Here is a 17,975-nt window from a genome sequence, read left to right as displayed (position 1 = left end):
GGTGGCCAGTATATTTCCTTAAGGTGGCCAGTATATTTCCTATACCTTATAATAATGCTGCTGCTCCATGGAAGCCATACTTGCTACAGAAAAACTACACATTTTTGAAATCAGAACAAAGAATGATTCAGAAAAAGTACAAGATCAACTGCGATGATTACCAAAAAAAATAATTCAGGGTGGGGATCTTCTTTTGGGTATGAGCGCAATCAAAGCTTTTGTCCAAGAGTTTTGGCATTTTGGCTTGTATGAATGCCTTGTTAAAGATTTCTAAAGATTTTTCCTCGAATTTCCTTTAAATTTCTTATGAAATTCTACTGGAATTCCATTGGGGGTTTTATTTTTGTTTTTTGTTTGTTTTTTCCTTGCCTCTATTAATTCTGATTTAGGGATGGCTTCCTTGAATCTCTCTCTCTCTCTTTGGGTCTCTTCTAATTTTACTAAGTTCATTTTATACAACACTGGCTGGGGAATACTGGGAGTTGAATTCACCAGGCTTAAAGTTGTCAAGGTTGCCCTGTTCTTGCTCAAGAACAGGGCAACATGGACAACCTGCAGAGGTCATGAATGCCCCAACACTTGACACATTCAAAAAGAGATTGGACAGCCATCTGACTGGGGTCTCCTGCTTGAGCAGGGGATTGGACTAGATGACCTGCAAGGTCCCTTTCAACTCTAATTTAAAAAATAAAATAAATTGCTCAATAAATTGCTCAAAAAAATAAAGGGAACACTGAATGAATGAAATATTCTCATTGAATATTTCATTTGCACAACTATTCCGTTTGCACAACAGCATGTGAAATTGACTGTCAATCAGTGCTGCTTCCTAAGTGGACAGTTTGATTTCAAGAAGTTCGATTTACTTGAAGTTATATTCTATTTTTAAGTGTTCCCTTTATTTTTTTTGAGCAGTGTATACAGCCCCTTTGTCATTTTATTTTATTTTTTTTAATTAGAGTTGAAAGGGACCTTGCAGGTCATCTAGTCCAACCCCCTGCTCAAGCAGGAGACCCTACACCACCCCAGTCAGATGGCTGTCCAATCTCCTTTTGAATGTGTCAAGTGTTGGGGCATTCACGACCTCCGCAGGCAAGGCGTTCCACTGGTTGATCACTCATACTGTCAGAAAGTTCTTCCTTATTACCAGGTTGAATCTCTCCTTGGTCAGCTTCCATCTGTTGCTTCTGGTCTGGCCCTCCGGTGCCCTGGAAAACAGTGTGATCCCCTCTTCTATGTGCAACCCCTCAAGTACCTGTATAGTGCTATCATGTTGCCCCCTGGCATTCCTTTTCTCTGGACTATCCATGCCCAGTTCTCTCTTTGTATGTCTTTGTTTTCCAGTCCCCTTATCATTCTGGTTGCTCTCTTCTGAACTTTCTCTAGGGTTTCAATGTCCTTTTTATAGTGAGGTGACTCATATTGAATGCAGTACTCTAGGTGTGGTCTGACTAGTGCATTATAGAGTGGTATTAGTACCTCCCTGGTCTTGGATTGTCCCGCTACAATTGTTAAGTAAATCATGCAATTGTTAAAAAAATCTGGCTTCCCACATTAACTTGGTTTGGTGGGAAGCCGCTGAGAAGTTTGTAAGCAATGATCATGTGATCCCAGGATCCCCTTGTAAATAGATGCTGGCTGCCAGTTTCAATCACATATCCATGGGGATTCTTCAATGGTCATATGTGTGAGGATCAATTGTAAGCCTTTTTAGGGGTGGAAGTTAGATGATATATACCTACAATATACTGTAATTGTATTTTATTTATTTTTAAATATTTTTTTTTGGAGTTTGAAGTAAAGGTTAAAAATAGTGGGTTTAGATTTTAAAGTTGAAAGTACAGCATCAGTCTGCTAAGATATATGTTTATTTTAATTTTTAGGTTGGAAAACACTCTAGGAAATGGATTAGAAGGTGGGAGAGAGAAAGGGAGGAAGAGAAGGTGAGTGAGGTTGAGGAAGGAAGCGGTAAGGGAGAGAGAGAAGGAAAAAGAGGACAAGGAGGAGTTAAGGGAAAGCAGGCAGGAGGAGGAAAGAATTTGAAGGAGGAGGGAATGTGCAAGAAATAATAGCTAAGGGGAAGACTGGTGTTGATCAAAAGGGGGGGAATCAATTAATTACAGTATTAGCTTATGAAACAAAGAATAATTTGAAACTATGTGTATGTAATATTGAAAGGTATATACATGTTAAATTTGTATGTGAAGGTGGAGAAAAATAAAAAACTTTTTTTGGGGGGGGAAAGCACCATACAGCTTATTTTGTGCATAATGTGCACCATTGCTAGTTCTGGAGGGAGAACCATAAGTTACACAGAAGGCAGATGCTCTTCTCTACTTACCAAGGATCTGAGATATCAGCAGTTACTGGCCACTTTAAGACCTTGTATGGTCTGGCTAAGCAGGCTGGAAGGGTCTAGAGAGATGAACATTTCAGAAAGGGCTTGAGCAAGGCTTCAGAACGAAGGTCTCCAACTTCTGGTATCGAGGGATCCTCTACCTCTAATTCCAGAAGAAATTCCAGAAGCATGTACTAAGGGCATTTCAGTCTTGTCTGCGTCATCCCGAAAGCCCAAATTAGCTAAATCTGGTTCTATTTTAATTATAGCATTCAGAGAACCATGTAATTTGGGGCCCTAGTCCTAAAGATAGAAGATCGGTTTGGAATACTGGTTAAGGCATCAGGCTAGAAACCTCGCCCTGGGCACAAACTCAGCCGAGGGGGAATCTTGGGCCAGTCACTCTTTCTCAGGCAATTGCAAACAAACCGCTTCCAAAACGCCTTGCCAAGAAAAATGCAAAACTGTTTAGGTCAGGGGTGTCAATTTGGGGGCCAGGGTAGGAGTGGCCAGCTCGACGTCACTCAGGTCAGGGGCGGCTATGGTGGTTCTGAGCACTCTACCAGAAAAAAGGGGCTCCCAAGTGCTTCCCGTGGCCCCCAGGAACTCTATTTTCAGCTGTGATGGCCTCCTGCAACCCTGTGCCAGCGAAAATGAAGCTCAAGAGGACAGCCCTCCTGAGCTGTTTTCACTGACTTAGGAACCATGGGCTGCTCCTTAGCTTGGCCCCCGGGCCTAGAGTTTGCCACTCCTGCTCCAGACAGTTGCCAGGAGTCAAGACCAACTCAAAAGTACCAGTTACCTCCCCTACCCCCCAAAAAAGGTCCAAAGATTGACAATTTCCACCCTAATTTGGATCAAACCCTACCACGTTTTCAACCTGGATTCCAAAAACTAAGAATCAGGAGGTCCTGCTATCTCCTTGTTAAGAATGGTAACCACTTAATATCATGAAATCTACTCACAAGAATAGTATCCCACATCAGCGTTATCAGAGAGCCGGGCAATCTCGTGTGTTTCTATAACATTCAAGTCCCACTTCTTCCGGTATTCGGTGTCATGGAGGACATCAAATACGGTCTCCGCTGATACGTCTGGCATGTTCACACGGCCCTGTGATCAAAGGAGAGGCAATGTCAGAAGAGTAATGGACGATAGTGCTGAGTAAAGTAAAGGTTCCCGCACATACGCATACTACCGTGTTTCCCCCAAAGTAAGACCCTGTCTGGAGACCTCACCTACAAAAAGATATTGACAAAATTGAACGGGTCCAAAGACGGGCTACAAAAATGGTGGAAGGTCTTAAGCATAAAACATATCAGGAAAGACTTCATGAACTCCATCTGTATAGTCTGGAGGACAGAAGGAAAAGGGGGGACATGATCGAAACATTTAAATATGTCAAAGGGTTAAATAAGGTTCAGGAGGGAAGTGTTTTTAATAGGAAAGTGAACACAAGAACAAGGGGACACAATCTGAAGTTAGTTGGGGGAAAGATCAAAAGCAACATGAGAAAATATTATTTTACTGAAAGTAGTAGATCCTTGGAACAAACTTCCAGCAGACGTGGTTGGTAAATCCACAGGAACTGAATTTAAACATGCCTGGGATAAACATATATGCATCCTAAGATAAAATACAGAAAATAGTATAAGGGCAGACTAGATGGACCATGAGGTCTTTTTCTGCTGTCAGTCTTCTATGTTTCTATATATTTTTGGAACCCTGAAATAAGCACTTGGCCTTACTGCTGTGCACCCAAAATCCTGATTAAGGTTATTATCAGGGGTGTCTTATTTTAGGGAAAGCAGGGTTGTCATCCCTGATTCTAGGGGACGGTGTTAATCTCTTTTTAAGCCAAAGAGACCGTGGTGTTCAAAGATGTCTCCATGATCATGTGGCCAGCATGACCAAACTGATGGTGCACAGAGTCCTGTTATCTTCCCACCAAAGGGGTCCCTATTTTTCTATTTGCATTTTTACATGCTTTCGAACTGCTAGGTGGCAGAAGCTGGGGCAAGTAACGGCAGCTCACTCCATTACACGACGGTAGGGATTCGAACAGCTGAACTGCCAACCTTTCTGACTGACAAGCTCAGCATCTTAGCCACTGAGTCACCAAATCTCTTAGTGCTGAGTAGGGACATATTAAACAGCTTGTGAAGTCAAGCTGTTCCAGGTTGGATCCATAGTCTTGAACGTTGAGTTCTGTCTCTATAATTTCTCTAGTATCACCAGTGTTATTACACAGAGGCTCTCACAGAAATTATCAGGATATAAACTGTTGTTGTGGTTGGCTCTGGCCCAGCTCCTGCCCCAAGGAATGTGGAGGTGGATGTGGGGGAAACATCCACATGCCACAGGCCTGTTTTGCTCCCGATAGAATCTCCTGACAAAGGCTCCTCTGACAAAGGAAGCGTGAGTAGCAGGGAAGAGGGGAGTTTGGCAGACAGCCCAGGAGATCAATCATCCTTATCATCCCTGGATTCTGAACAAGAACTTATGATGGACCCATGCATGCGTAGAGTGATGCATAGGAGAGAACTGAAGGATTATTACAGGAGATAAGTGAGGCCACCTGTGGTTGGGTGGGGCTGCTGTAATTAGTGCTACAGATAAAAAGAGCAGCGTGCTGGTTTAGCCTTGTGGAAGTTTATCTGATTCATAGTTCGTCAAGATCGTGGTTTTGCTGTTTCCCTGTTCAAGACTATGTGTGGACTTTCTGGAGTTTGGAATTGGACTCAATTTCCCAGTTACTGGGTGAGAAATTGGATTGCATTTAACCTGTACCTTGTGTGTACCAGAAAATCCCGTTGAGATTTAAAAAGGGAGTTTTTTCTGCTTTTCTCTTGATAAAGACTTTTGGTTTTCCTTCTATCGTGTGGTGTGTGGTCTTTTTGGACTAATTACCCTATAATTACGGGCGGTTGGGACACGCCGGCAGAACAATAAACCTTGTACAAATAAATTATTGAGGCACAGTGGTTAGAATGCAGTATAGCAGGAAAACTGCCGGTTGTCAGCAGTTCGATCCTGACTGGCTCAAGGTTAACTCAGTCTTCCATCCTCCCAAGATCAGTAATATGAGGATTCAGATTATTGGGGAGGCAAAACGCCAATTCTCCAACTGCTTAGCATGTGTTATTAAGCACTGTGAAGCAGCAAAAATGCTATTGGTATAACCAGAAATGGCATTCACTTACCTTCCCTACCAGTTTGCAAATGTGAGCGTGCCACCTCGGCACATGCGCCCAGCCTCCCGTGCATGCGCTTTATTTAATTATTTAATTATTTATTAGATTTCTGTGCCGCCCTCCACAGACTCAGAACGACTCACAACAAAATAGGTACAAAAATACAATGCATAAGAAAGCTAAATCTAAAAACCCAATACATTAAAACGATCACCCACACTCCTCCCATGTACATTCCAATCGTTGGCCGGAGCTAGGCATAAATGAATGAATGAATGAATGAATATTTTATTGTCATTGTATGTATATACACAGTATACCCATGCAATGAAATTGGTATGATGCCAAAGACCAATCTCAACATACATAACAATCAGAAAGAACATGCTTAACCCGCTACAATTTTCCACCTGAACCATCCAACATCCACACAACAGATCAAGAAGTATTGTCCAGCAGTTCACTGATGGTGACCCCTCTAGTACAGTGACGGCGAACCTATAGCATAGGTGCCACAGGTAGCATGCAAAGCCATATCTTTGGCACATGAGCTGTTGCCCTAGTTTAGCTCCAACAGTGCTGGCCAGCTGATTTTTGGCTTGCAAAGAGGCTCTGGGAGGGCGTTTGTGGCTTCCAGAGAGCCTTTGGAGGGGTGGGCAGGGCATTTTTACCCTCCCCCAGCTCCAGGGATGCCTTTGCAGCCTGGGGAGGGGAAAGAAAGCCTACTGGGCATAGTTCCCTCTAAGCTGAGCAGTGAGCAATCAACTCAGAGTTTTCCAAACCTGCCCAGAAGCCGAGAGGGAAAGAGTGAGAGGGAAGGAGAGAGAGAGAGGAAGAGAGAGAAACAGAAAAAAGGGAGGAAGGAAAAGAGAAAGAAAAAGAATGGGAGTAAGGAAGAGAGAAAGAAAATCAAAATCTAGTTTGAAACTAGCTCAACTATTTAAGTGGCATTTTGATATTGATAGAGTTGCCCTATTATGAGCTCACTGTTATAGACACACAGTACAGTATTTTATTTTGAAATTCTCTGAGGCAAAACAGGGTGGGTTTTTTATTTATTTGTTTGTTTGTTTGTTTATTTATTATTTCTGTGTCCTTGGGGCAGGAGCAGGGCCAGAGCTAACCACAACAGGAGGTGTGCCTTCTTTGCAAGCATGTTAACATTTATAGTCCATGAGAGGTCCTCTGTGATATGAATACCCAGAAATTTAAAACTACCAACCCTCATGACCTCTTCGCCATTTATGTACAATGGTAAATGTACATCTTTCCTCTTCCTGAAGTCAATTATCGGTTCTTTAGGTTTTTTTGGTGTTGAGTGTAAGATTATTTTCTTTGTACCACAATGTCAGCCCTTGTACTTTGTTTCTGCAAGCAGACTCATTGTTCTTATTAATCAGCCCCACCACTGTCGTATCGTCTGCAAATTTAATAATCGTGTTGGTGTTATACAATGGGGTGCAGTCATGTGTGCACAAGAAATAAAGGAAAGGGCTTAGCACACAACCTTGGGGTGGGCGGTGTTCCTGTGCTTAGTATTTGAATAGAAGAATGATGAAATCCCATCCTTACTGACTGTGACCTGTCAAAAAATCCTTTACCCACAAACAAATCCTCTGATTTATACCCAAATTGGACATTTTAAGAACAACCTGTTGGGTAAAATGGTGTTAAAAGCAGAGCTATATAACATGTAATACTCAACGGCCCCAAATCTGCCAGCAGAGTTTTTAAAGCCTTGCGGAAGGCCAGGAGGGTGGGAATGATACAAATCCCTGGATGTTGTGGTTAGCTCTGGCCCAGCTCCTTCCCCTAGGACTGTGGATGTGGGGGAGACATCCATATGCTGCAGGCCTGTTTTGCCCCCGGTGGAATCTGATGATGAAGGCTCCTCTGATCAGAAGACATGAGTGACAGGGAAGAGGAGAGTGTGGCAGACAGCTCAGAAGGAGATCAATTATCTAGCTCCTCCTTGGATTTGGAACAAGAGTTAATGATACAGCCACACATGCGGAGAGCGATGTATAGGCAGCAACAACTGAGAGATTATCAAAGAAAATGAGGCCACCTGTGGTTGGGTGGGGCTGTGGTAATTAGTGAGGCTGCTATAAATAGCAGCCTGTGGATTTGGCCATTGTGGAGGATTATCTGATCGTTTTGTTTCGTGACTGCTTTACTGACTTTGACCTTTGTCTGCTAATTTTTCCCCGCTTTGAAACTAAAGCAGAGCAAAGTGTGTTTCACTTTGTGAAAGAAGAAGGACTGTGAATTGCCTCACAGCTGCAAGCTAAGTGTCACAGAACTGATAAGGGACTTGTACAAATTACCAGTTTGTTTGGAGACGAGTGCTCTCTGCTATACCAAAAGAGGGCTTGGTTTAAGTGAATTTTCATTATAAAGAACATTGTTTTGAATTTTCAAACGTGTGTGTGTCTGAAATTTGTACCTGTGCATTTTTTGGAGGAATCTACCAGAGAACCCGACAGAACACTGGAGGGAGTTGATTCCAGAGGGCTGGGGCCGCCACAAAGAAGGCTCTTCCCTGGGCCCGCCAGACAACATTGCCTAACTGACGGGACCTGGAGAAGGCCAACTATGGGACCTAACCGGCCGCTGGGATACATGAGGCAAATTTACTCTTATGTACACCTACCGTGCATGCGTCCAGCCTCGAAAACATGACTAAATAGGACGCCATTCCATCTGGGAGGGTGGTCAACCATATTATACGTCACCACTACTGGTTCGCCTGAATGGGCCTGAACCTGTAGAATATACCACCTCTGGGTATAACTGTCTCTGCTCTCAGATGTGGCAAAAATGATCCATCTGTATCAAAATGTTTTATTAGTCTATCAGAGTATAAAATTATTATTATTTATTGGACTTGTATGCTGCCCTTCTCCGAAGACTCGGGGCGGTTCAGGAAAAAGTACAAAGGAAAATGAAAATAATGAGAAGCTAGGCCAAGGGGAAAAGGGAAAAAGAAAAAAAAAGGCGTTGCCCTCTGACTCTTTTTAGCACAGCAGTAGACAATAACGTTACAACCTCAACTGTTCACTTTTCTATAATAATATACACGGCAGTAGCCATTTATATAACAACAAATCTGTTGTGGTTGGCTCTGGCCCAGCTCCTGCCCCAAGGAATGTGGAGGTGGATGCAGGGGAAACATCAACATGTCATAGGTCTGTTTTATTGCCGACAGAGTCAGGGAGTGCAGTTTCCTCGGACGAAGAAGAAGGTGGGAGTGACTTGGAAGAGGGGGGCTTAGCACACAGCCCAGGAAGCCAATCTCCATTATCTTCGGTTGATTCGGATGAGGAAGTGTTAGACCCACAGATGCGCAGAATTAGGCATCAGAGACCAATTGCAGAAATATTACAGGAGATAAGAGAGGCCACCTGTGTTTGGGTGGAGGCTCCAGTAATTAGAGCTGCTGATATAAATAGCAGCGTGTTGGTTTGGCCGTTGTGGAAGATTATCTGATCGTTGTTCTTCAGGACTGTGCCTTGCTGTTTCTGGACTTTGTTGATTTTTCACGACTTTGAAACCAAAGCAGAGCAAAGTGTGTGTGTTTCACTTTGTGGAAGAAGGAGGGCTGTGACGTTTCTTCACAGCTGCTAGATAAGTGCTTAAGGACTGATTAAGGGGATTGTACAGACTACCAGGTTGTTTTGAGACAAGTGCTCTTTGCAATACAAAAAGGGTGCTTTGTTTCTTTTGAATTTTTGTGATAAAGAACATTGTTTTTGAACTTTCAAGCGTGTGTGTGTCTGAAATTTGTACCTTTGAATTTTCAGGAGACTCTTACCATAGAGCCCAGCAGAAAAAAATCTATCATCAGCAAAACCAAAGTCAGTTTCTAAGATGAAATGCAGAGCTGACAGTTTCATTTTTTAAAAAGAGCAATCAATTTAAAACGGATTTGAAAGAGGGAAAACTTGACAGATCAGTGGCAACCAATAGTTTTATCCTCAGATGGTTTGGAGAGCTTTGGGTCGCATTCAGAGTCAAAGCAGCAGGGAAAGATGATGGACATATTTCTTGGTTTAAATATTTGAAAGATACCTTGCATTTTTGTGCATTTTAACGTCAATGGCTTCCTTGAGTGTTCCATTAACAGGAAAAATAAATAAACAAGATGCTAATTGGAAGAAAGAATAATAAAAGATCCAAGTTGTGGATTTTCAGAGCAGACTTTTGAAGGTAATAAAAGTTTGGTTGCCAAGGGACCAGTGTCGTTAATGACGGATACAGGCACCAACTTAGAAAACATTCCAACATAATGATTCCTCGCACACAGAATCTAGGGAAATAACAGGTTGGATTGCATGCGTGAGATGACCTAGGGAAAGCCTGTGTAAGCCACCTGTATAAACCGTGGGGCTGTGAAAATACCTTCTGCCTCTTAGCAAACAAATGCCTGAAACCTGTTGCTCCCTCTCCAAATTGGCATGCTCTGGATAATTTCCACCTCCTACTGTAAACAAATGGCAATCCTCTTTTAAGTATTACTATAACATACTATAAACCTAGACCCTACAATAACTTGTCACTTTAAATCAGGGATTCCCAAACTTGGCAACTTTAAGAGTTGCGGATTTCAACTCCCCGAATTCTGGGAATTTTGACTGTACAGTGTTCCCTCGATTTTCGCGCGTTCGAACTTCGCGAATAGCCTATACCACGTTTTTTTTAAAAAAATATTAATAAAAAAATACTTTGTGGTTTTTTTTTCTATACCACAGTTTTTCCTGCCTGATGATGTCATACATCATCACCAAACTAATAATTTTTGCAAATAAATACCAAAAAAACATATTGTTAATAAATAATTATGTTTATAAATATCAGGATCACTAAGTATCTTATTCAATGGCGAGTACCAGTAATAATGGTGAGTAAATGGTTGTTAAGGGAATGGGAAATTGTAATTTAGGGGTTTAAAGTGTTAAGGGATGGCTTGTGATACTGTCCATAGCCAAAAATGGTGTATTTACTTCTGCATCTCTACTTTGCGGAAATTCGACTTTCGCGGGCGGTCTCGGAACGCATCCCCGCAAAAATTGAGGGAACACTGTATTTCAATAACAAATTGTTATTTAAATGAGTCATTTTCTACATCTGAAATGCATTCATGTTTTACTTTCTTCTTGGAAAAGCATAAGGTCATAACTGCACTTCTTTGCTCACAGCCACATGTCTAGTTCTTGTTCTTTTATCTTATCTTATTTAGAGGAAGACTTAAACTCAGCTTTCCTCATTGTTAGTTCAACTTTCTACCCACAGTGCCACCATTTCACCATTGCACGAATCCCAGCGACCGGTTAGGTCCCACAGAGTGGGCCTTCTCCGGGTCCCATTGTTTGGCGGGGCCCAGGGGAAAAGCCTTCTCTGTGGTGGCCCTGGCCCTCTGGAACCAACTCCCCCTGGAGATTAGAATTGCCCCCACCCTCCTCGCCTTTCGTAAGAACCCATCTCTGCCATCAGGTATGGGGGAACTGAGATATTCTTTCCCCCTAGGCCTTTACAATTCATGCATGGTATGTTTGTATGTATGGATGTTTGGTTTTACAATAAGGGTTTTTTATTTGTTTTAGTATTGGATTTGCATGCTGTTTTTTTGTTACTGTTGTTAGCCGCCCCGAGTCTATGGAGAGGGGCGGCATACAAATCAAATCAAATCAAATCAAATCAAATCAAATAAATAAATCAAACAAACAAACAAACATGCATTAATGGGAATAAGGAGATCGCTGACCATTTCAATAGCTACTTCTGTTCAGTTTTCTCAAAGGACACCTTACAAAATAATACTATAGAGGGATATAGCATTGCTTCCAGCTGTACGGATTCAGCTCCAGTGATCTTAGAAGCCGATGTCTTAGAAGAACTTGAACGATTAAAGATAAATAAGGCAATGGGTCCAGATGGCATCCATCCCAGAGTTCTTAAAGAACTCAGATCTGTCATTGCTACCCCCCTGACTGATTTGTTTAACCAATCCCTGTTAACAGGAGATGTTCCTGAGGATTGGAGAATGGCCAGTGTTGTGCCTATCCACAAGAAGGGCAGTAGAGAAGAAGCTGGAAACTACAGGCCAGTTAGCTTGACATCAGTTGTAGTTAAAATGATGGAGACTCTACTCAAAAAGAGGATAAATCAGCATCTAAAAAACAATAACTTATTGGACCCAAATCAGCATGGCTTTACTGAAGGCAAATCGTGTCAGACTAATCTCATTGAGTTCTTTGACTATGTCACAAAGGTGTTGGATCAAGGTGGTGCCGTGGATATTGCCTATCTGGACTTCAGCAAAGCCTTTGATACGGTTCCACATAAAGAGCTGATAGATAAATTAGTGAAGATTGGACTTAATCCCTGGATAGTTCTGTGGATTTCAAGCTGGCTGAAGCATAGACATCAGAGAGTTATTGTTAATGGCGAGTATTCTGAGCAGAGACAGGTTACAAGCGGTGTGCCACAAGGGTCTGTTCTGGGTCCTATTCTTTTTAATATGTTTGTGAGTGACATAGGGGAAGGTTTGGTAGGGAAGGTTTGCCTATTTGCCGATGACTCTAAAGTGTGCAATAGGGTTGATATTCCTGGAGGGGTCTGTAATATGGTAAATGATTTAGCGTTACTAGATAAATGGTCAAAGCAATGGAAACTGCGGTTTAATGTTTCCAAATGTAAAATAATGCACTTGGGGAAAAGGAATCCTAAATCTGAGTATTGCATTGGCAGTTCTGTGTTAGCAAAAACTTCAGAAGAGAAGGATTTAGGGGTAGTGATTTCTGACAGTCTCAAAATGGGTGAGCAGTGTGGTCGGGCGGTAGGAAAAGCAAGTAGGATGCTTGGCTGCATAGCTAGAGGTATAACAAGCAGGAAGAGGGAGATTGTGATCCCCTTATATAGAGCGCTGGTGAGACCACATTTGGAGTACTGTGTTCAGTTCTGGAGAACTCACCTACAAAAAGATATTGACAAAATTGAACGGGTCCAAAGACGGGCTACAAGAATGGTGGAAGGTCTGAAGTATAAAACGTATCAGGAAAGACTTAATGAACTCAATCTGTATAGTCTGGAAGACAGAAGGAAAAGGGGGGACATGATCGAAACATTTAAATATGTTAAAGGGTTAAATAGGGTTCAGGAGGGAAGTGTTTTTAACAGGAAAGTGAACACAAGAACAAGGGGACACAATCTGAAGTTAGTTGGGGGAAAGATCAAAGGCAGCATGAGAAAGTATTATTTTACTGAAAGAGTAGTAGATCCTTGGAACAAACTTCCAGCAGACGTGGTTGGTAAATCCACAGTAACCGAATTTAAACATGCCTGGGATAAACATATATCCATTGTAAGATAAAATACAGGAAATAGTAAAAGGGCAGACTAGATGGATGATGAGGTCTTTTTCTGCCGTCAGTCTTCTATGTTTCTATGTTTCTAAACAAACAAACAAACAAATTTCTACCCTTAACTTTTACCCTTTTTACCTAATGGAAAAGGAGCAGCTTCTCCTACTATTTCTATGGAGTCTACGGAGAAGGGCAGCATAGAAATCCAATCAATCAATCAATCAAAAAATTTTCTCTACTTTGGAGCAAACTACAGTAGGATTTCTGAAGCTCTTTCGCTTCTTCTTCTTTGTAAATCATTGATCTGTGTTGGCCAACTTCCTGGTTGGCTAGTAAAACAGTGACTTTGCTTGGCATCGGAGCAAAGACAAATCCTAGGCTCCCCGTGGATTACTCAACAACCCAGGCTGTCATGTCCCATCAAGGACACTTCTCATCAGACTCCCCTAATTATAACCTAAAAAGAATTCAAGAGCCACACTGAGAAGGCGGAATAGCTTATTTCTTTCTTTGTGGATTTCTTAGACTTAGAAGCCAGCAAAAAGGAGAATTTTGTTTATGGCAGCGGTAATTTTTTTATGGCAGGGCTTTCTGAACTATGTCCTTGATGCCACCCAGATTTTTTTTTTTAACTGGATTTTCCTGTAAATCAAGTGTAAAGTGTACAAGGGAACGATTAGGAAATTGGAGGCTTAACAGGCTCTGCTTGTTACTGCGGTGCAGAAATCTGGAATCCAAGAGCAAAATGAGATTCAAAACACGTACGTAGAACGTTATCCAGAAAACCCCAAATCTAACACATCTCATTCCTAAGTAGGAAAGAGGCTGTACTTTTCGGACTATAAGACGCACCCTCTGCACACCTCATTTCCCCCCCAAAATGGGCCCATTTTTCACAAAATGGCATTTTTGCCTTCCCCCAGCTGCCAGGAGCACTCTGCAGGCCTCCCAAATCCTCTGTGTACCCCATTTTTTGCAAAAACAGACCCATGTTTGCGAACAACAGGGCACGTAGAGGGTTTGGGAAGCCTGCAAAGTGCTCCTGGGGGCTGCGGGAAGGCAAAACTGCCTCTTTTCTTGCAAAAATGGAGGGGTTTTCGCCTTCCCCCGGCCCCCCGGAACACTCTGCAGGCCTCCCAAACCCTCAACGCACCCCTTTTTTTGCGAAAAACAGGCCCATTTTTTGCAAAAATGGACGTGGGGGCAGGGCTTCGGGAGGCAAAATAAAATAAATAAATAAATAAATAAAATAAAATAAAACAAAATAAAATATAAAATAAATAAAATAAAATAATAAAATAAAATAAAATAAATGGCTGCATTTGGTGTATAAGACATTTCCATCCTCTTTTAGAGTGGAAAAAGGTGTGTCTTATATTCCAAAAAATGCAGTATCTTTTAAGACCAGAAAGGGGGTTGGACTAGATGACCTACAAGGTCCCTTCCAACCCTGTTGATCTGTATCTACATACAACATTTCATTCAGTTATGGTTCAAAGTTACAGTGACACTGAAAAAAGTGATTTATTATTTTTTCAGTTATGACCACTGCAGCATCTCCATGGTCACATGATTTACTTTCAGATCTTTGACAACGGATTCCAACACTTACGATAGTTGTAGTGCCCTGGAGTCATGCAATCCCCTTTTGCGACCTACTGCCAAGCAAAAGTCAATTGGGAAATCAGGTTCACTTAACAACCAAGTTACTGATTTAAGAACAGCAGGGATTCGCTTAACAAATGTGGGGGGGAAAGTCATAAAATGGGGCAAAACCCATAAATTTTGGGCACCCAGTATGGCTACGAGTTGAGGACTACCTGCATTAATGCAATCCTGGAAAGAAATCTAGACACAGTATAAAGGCAATGTCAAACTCTATTTCTAAAATACCAACTGCATCCCTGTGCAAAGACCTTTGGAAAAGAAACAATTTTTATAATAAATAGAAAGACTTTTATTCTGGGCATCAAGCAATGGATTTGAGGCATGATCAGTTTCCGGTCACAATTCAAAGTGTTGGTTATGACCTTTAAAGCCCTACATGGCATTGGACCAGAGTACCTCCGGAACCGCCTGCTACCGCATGAATCCCAGCGGCCGATAAGGTCCCACAGAGTTGGCCTTCTCCGGGTCCCGTCGACTAAACAATGTCGTCTGGCGGGCCCCAGGGGAAGAGCCTTCTCTGTGGCGGCCCCGGCCCTCTGGAATCAACTCCCCCCGGAGATTAGAACTGCTCCCACCCTCCTTGTCTTCCGTAAACTATTTAAGACCCACCTATACCGCCAGGCATGGGGGATTTGAGACACCTTTCCCCCAGGCTTATTATAATTTATGTTTGGTATGTATGTGCTGTTTGGTTTTTAATAATGATAGGTTTTTTAGGTTTTTTTTAATATTAGATTTGTGCCAGTATAATATTGTTTTTATCGTTGTTGTGAGCCGCCCCGAGTCTTCGGAAAGGGGCGGCATACAAACCTAATAAATTATTATTATTATTATTGTTGTTATTATTATTGTTATTATTATTATTATTGCTGTTGTTGTTGTTGTTGTTATTATTATTATTATTATTATTATTATTATTATTATTATGATCTATAGATGAGAAGGTGAAGCAATATGTTTTTCACAAGAGCTGGAAAGCCTCCTAGACTGAATTCCAGATCGATATTGCTCATATTATATTTTCCCTTTGTGTTTGATTTGGTGTCTTTTAATTATCCCCAGTGTACAACTGACCAAATTTCTTGGATAAAAATTGGAACGTTTTCAAGGAAAATCTTAAGTCCAGAGGCCGTTTGAAAAAGCCCCTTGGGATACCTACAAAGTACAGAGATTCTTTTCTCAATGCTACTGAATTGCAGTTGTTTACGTTCCACTATCAAAATTATTTAATGAATGTAAAAAATTCCTCCTAACAGGTACAGTTCACACCTATCCTTACTGAAAACCTTAGCCTCAGGCTGCTGCTACTTAATGCCAGATCTGTTGTCAACAAGGCCCCCCTCGTCTGTGATGTACTCTCGGACGCGAGAGCTGACCTGGCATGTACAGTGTTCCCTCGATTTTCGCGGGTTCGAACTTCGCGAATAACCTATACCACGTTTTTTCAAAAAATATTAATTAAAAAATACTTCGCGGTTTTTTTCCTATACCATGGTTTTTCCCATCCGATGACATCATACGTCATCGCCAAACTAATAATTTTTACAAATAAATAACAACAAAAAAATTATTGTTAATAAATAATTATGTTTATAAATATCAGGATCACTAAGTGCCTTATTCAAATGGGAGTATCAGTGAGTAAATGGTTGTTAAGGGAATGGTAATTTAGTGGTTTAAAGTGTTAAGGGATGGCTTGTAATACTGTCCATAGCCAAAAATGGTGTATTTACTTCCGCATCTCTACTTCGCGGAAATTTGACTTTCGCGGGCGGTCTCGGAACGCATCCCCCGCGGAAATCGAGGGAACACTGTATAATCGAGACCTGGAATGGTGAACTCTCCAAAGCGAAACACAGCACAGCGGCAAACCGGAAGTTCGGAAAACGCACTTCCAGTTTGTCCAAGGTGCTGTTTTTTGCACTTCGGGGCTTCAGGAAGCTTCCTTGAACCTTCCAGAGTGCAAAAAAAAGAGCACAACGGCAAATGGCAATGTGCGTTTTTCCGAACTTCCGGTTTGTCCATTGGGGGATTATTATTTTTTTTTGCCTTCGGGGAAGCTTCCTTGAAGCATCCAGAGGACGAAATGGCCTTTCCCAAGGCCGAAAATCAGCTGGCCAGCGCGCACATGCGTGCTGGAGCTGAAACATGGTGAAGTCTTGCATGCCCGTGTGACCTCTGATATGGCTCGGTGTGCCACCTCTGGCACGCGTGCCATGGGTTCGCCATCACACTTTTAAGGTATATGCATTGATGTATATGTGGAAATTGGAGAAAAAATTAAAAAGAAACTTTTACTGGGGGGAAAAAGAGAGTTGCAATCCATTCTCTAAACCAGTGTTTCCCAACCTTGGCAACTTGAAGATATCTGGACTTCAACTCCCAGAAGTCCCCAGCCAGCGAACGCTGGCTGGGGACTTCTGGGAGTTGAAGTCCAGATATCTTCAAGTTGCCAAGGTTGGGAAACACTGCTCTAAACACATTTGGAGAGTACAAGATCGGGGAAATCTGACATAAATTTATGAGAGGGAGGAGGTGCATAGTCAGTAAACCATAATTTACAGTTCCTTCTAATCTTTCGAAACCTCAAACAAAATTAGTACTCCACTAACAGCAGAATCCACAACCTTCAATTCTTTTCAACCTAGACTGCCTCAAGGGTTGCTGGAAAATTAAAAGAAGAATGAGATCCATTTTGCTGTTCTAAGATATTTTAAGTCCAGGAAAAAAAATGTAATTACTGGCCAGAAGTTTCAGCAAGCTGAATAACCATGAAAAAGAAGCATAGCTTGATTTATTTTACTGAAGTTTATTATATTGGAGTTTTTCATTCTGGTCATTTTAAAAAAAAAATTAATTTTTTTTTTTAATATAGAATTTAATATAGAATTTTTTACATAGAATTATATCAAACTCTTTCAAGCCCATACTGGAGAGGTTTTCATTTTTCATTCCAGATATTTTTTTTTTCATTGAGAAAAAACATCTTTTGACAGGTCAAAGGCCAAGATGTCTTTAGATCTTGCTGAGCAATAAAGGATGGTTCAAAAACTATACAGTACAGTATTATGAATTGTTCCAAACAGATTTAATAGGCTAATAGAGTTGGAAGGGACCTTGTAGGTCATCTAGTCAACCCCCCACCCCACCCAAGCAGGACACCCAACACCATTTCTGACCAATGGCAGTCCAATTAATATAAATGATTGTTTATATTCTGTATTGGATTGTTGCTCTTATTTTTCAATTATAAGCCACAACCTCCAATTATAAACCTTATAAACCTAACATTTAATTATAAACCTAACATTTTTTCCCTCCTTTAAAGTGCTACAAATTATTTTGGAAACACAAAGATGGAAATAACCAAAAATCAAAGGACTAGTAATGTCTATTTTAGCATCCTTTTGT

The 17,975-nt window shown here is 41.4% G+C and overlaps 1 protein-coding gene across 1 annotated transcript in view; it reads right to left on the bottom strand.

Moving 5' to 3' along the window:
* LOC139171470 (START domain-containing protein 10-like) overlaps positions 1-17,975 on the bottom strand; it is a 35,457-nt gene that overhangs the window by 11,119 nt on the left and 6,363 nt on the right. Inside the window, exon 2 of the mRNA XM_070759719.1 lies at positions 3,304-3,451. Within this exon, the coding sequence (XP_070615820.1) occupies positions 3,304-3,451 (148 nt within the window). The remainder of the gene's footprint in view (positions 1-3,303; positions 3,452-17,975) is intronic.

Source organism: Erythrolamprus reginae, chromosome 8 (assembly GCF_031021105.1).
Source record: "Erythrolamprus reginae isolate rEryReg1 chromosome 8, rEryReg1.hap1, whole genome shotgun sequence".
In the NCBI taxonomy this organism is placed as follows: domain Eukaryota; kingdom Metazoa; phylum Chordata; class Lepidosauria; order Squamata; family Dipsadidae; genus Erythrolamprus; species Erythrolamprus reginae.
Note: the sequence above shows the minus strand (reverse complement) of the source record. Positions and strands in the feature narration are given on the sequence as shown.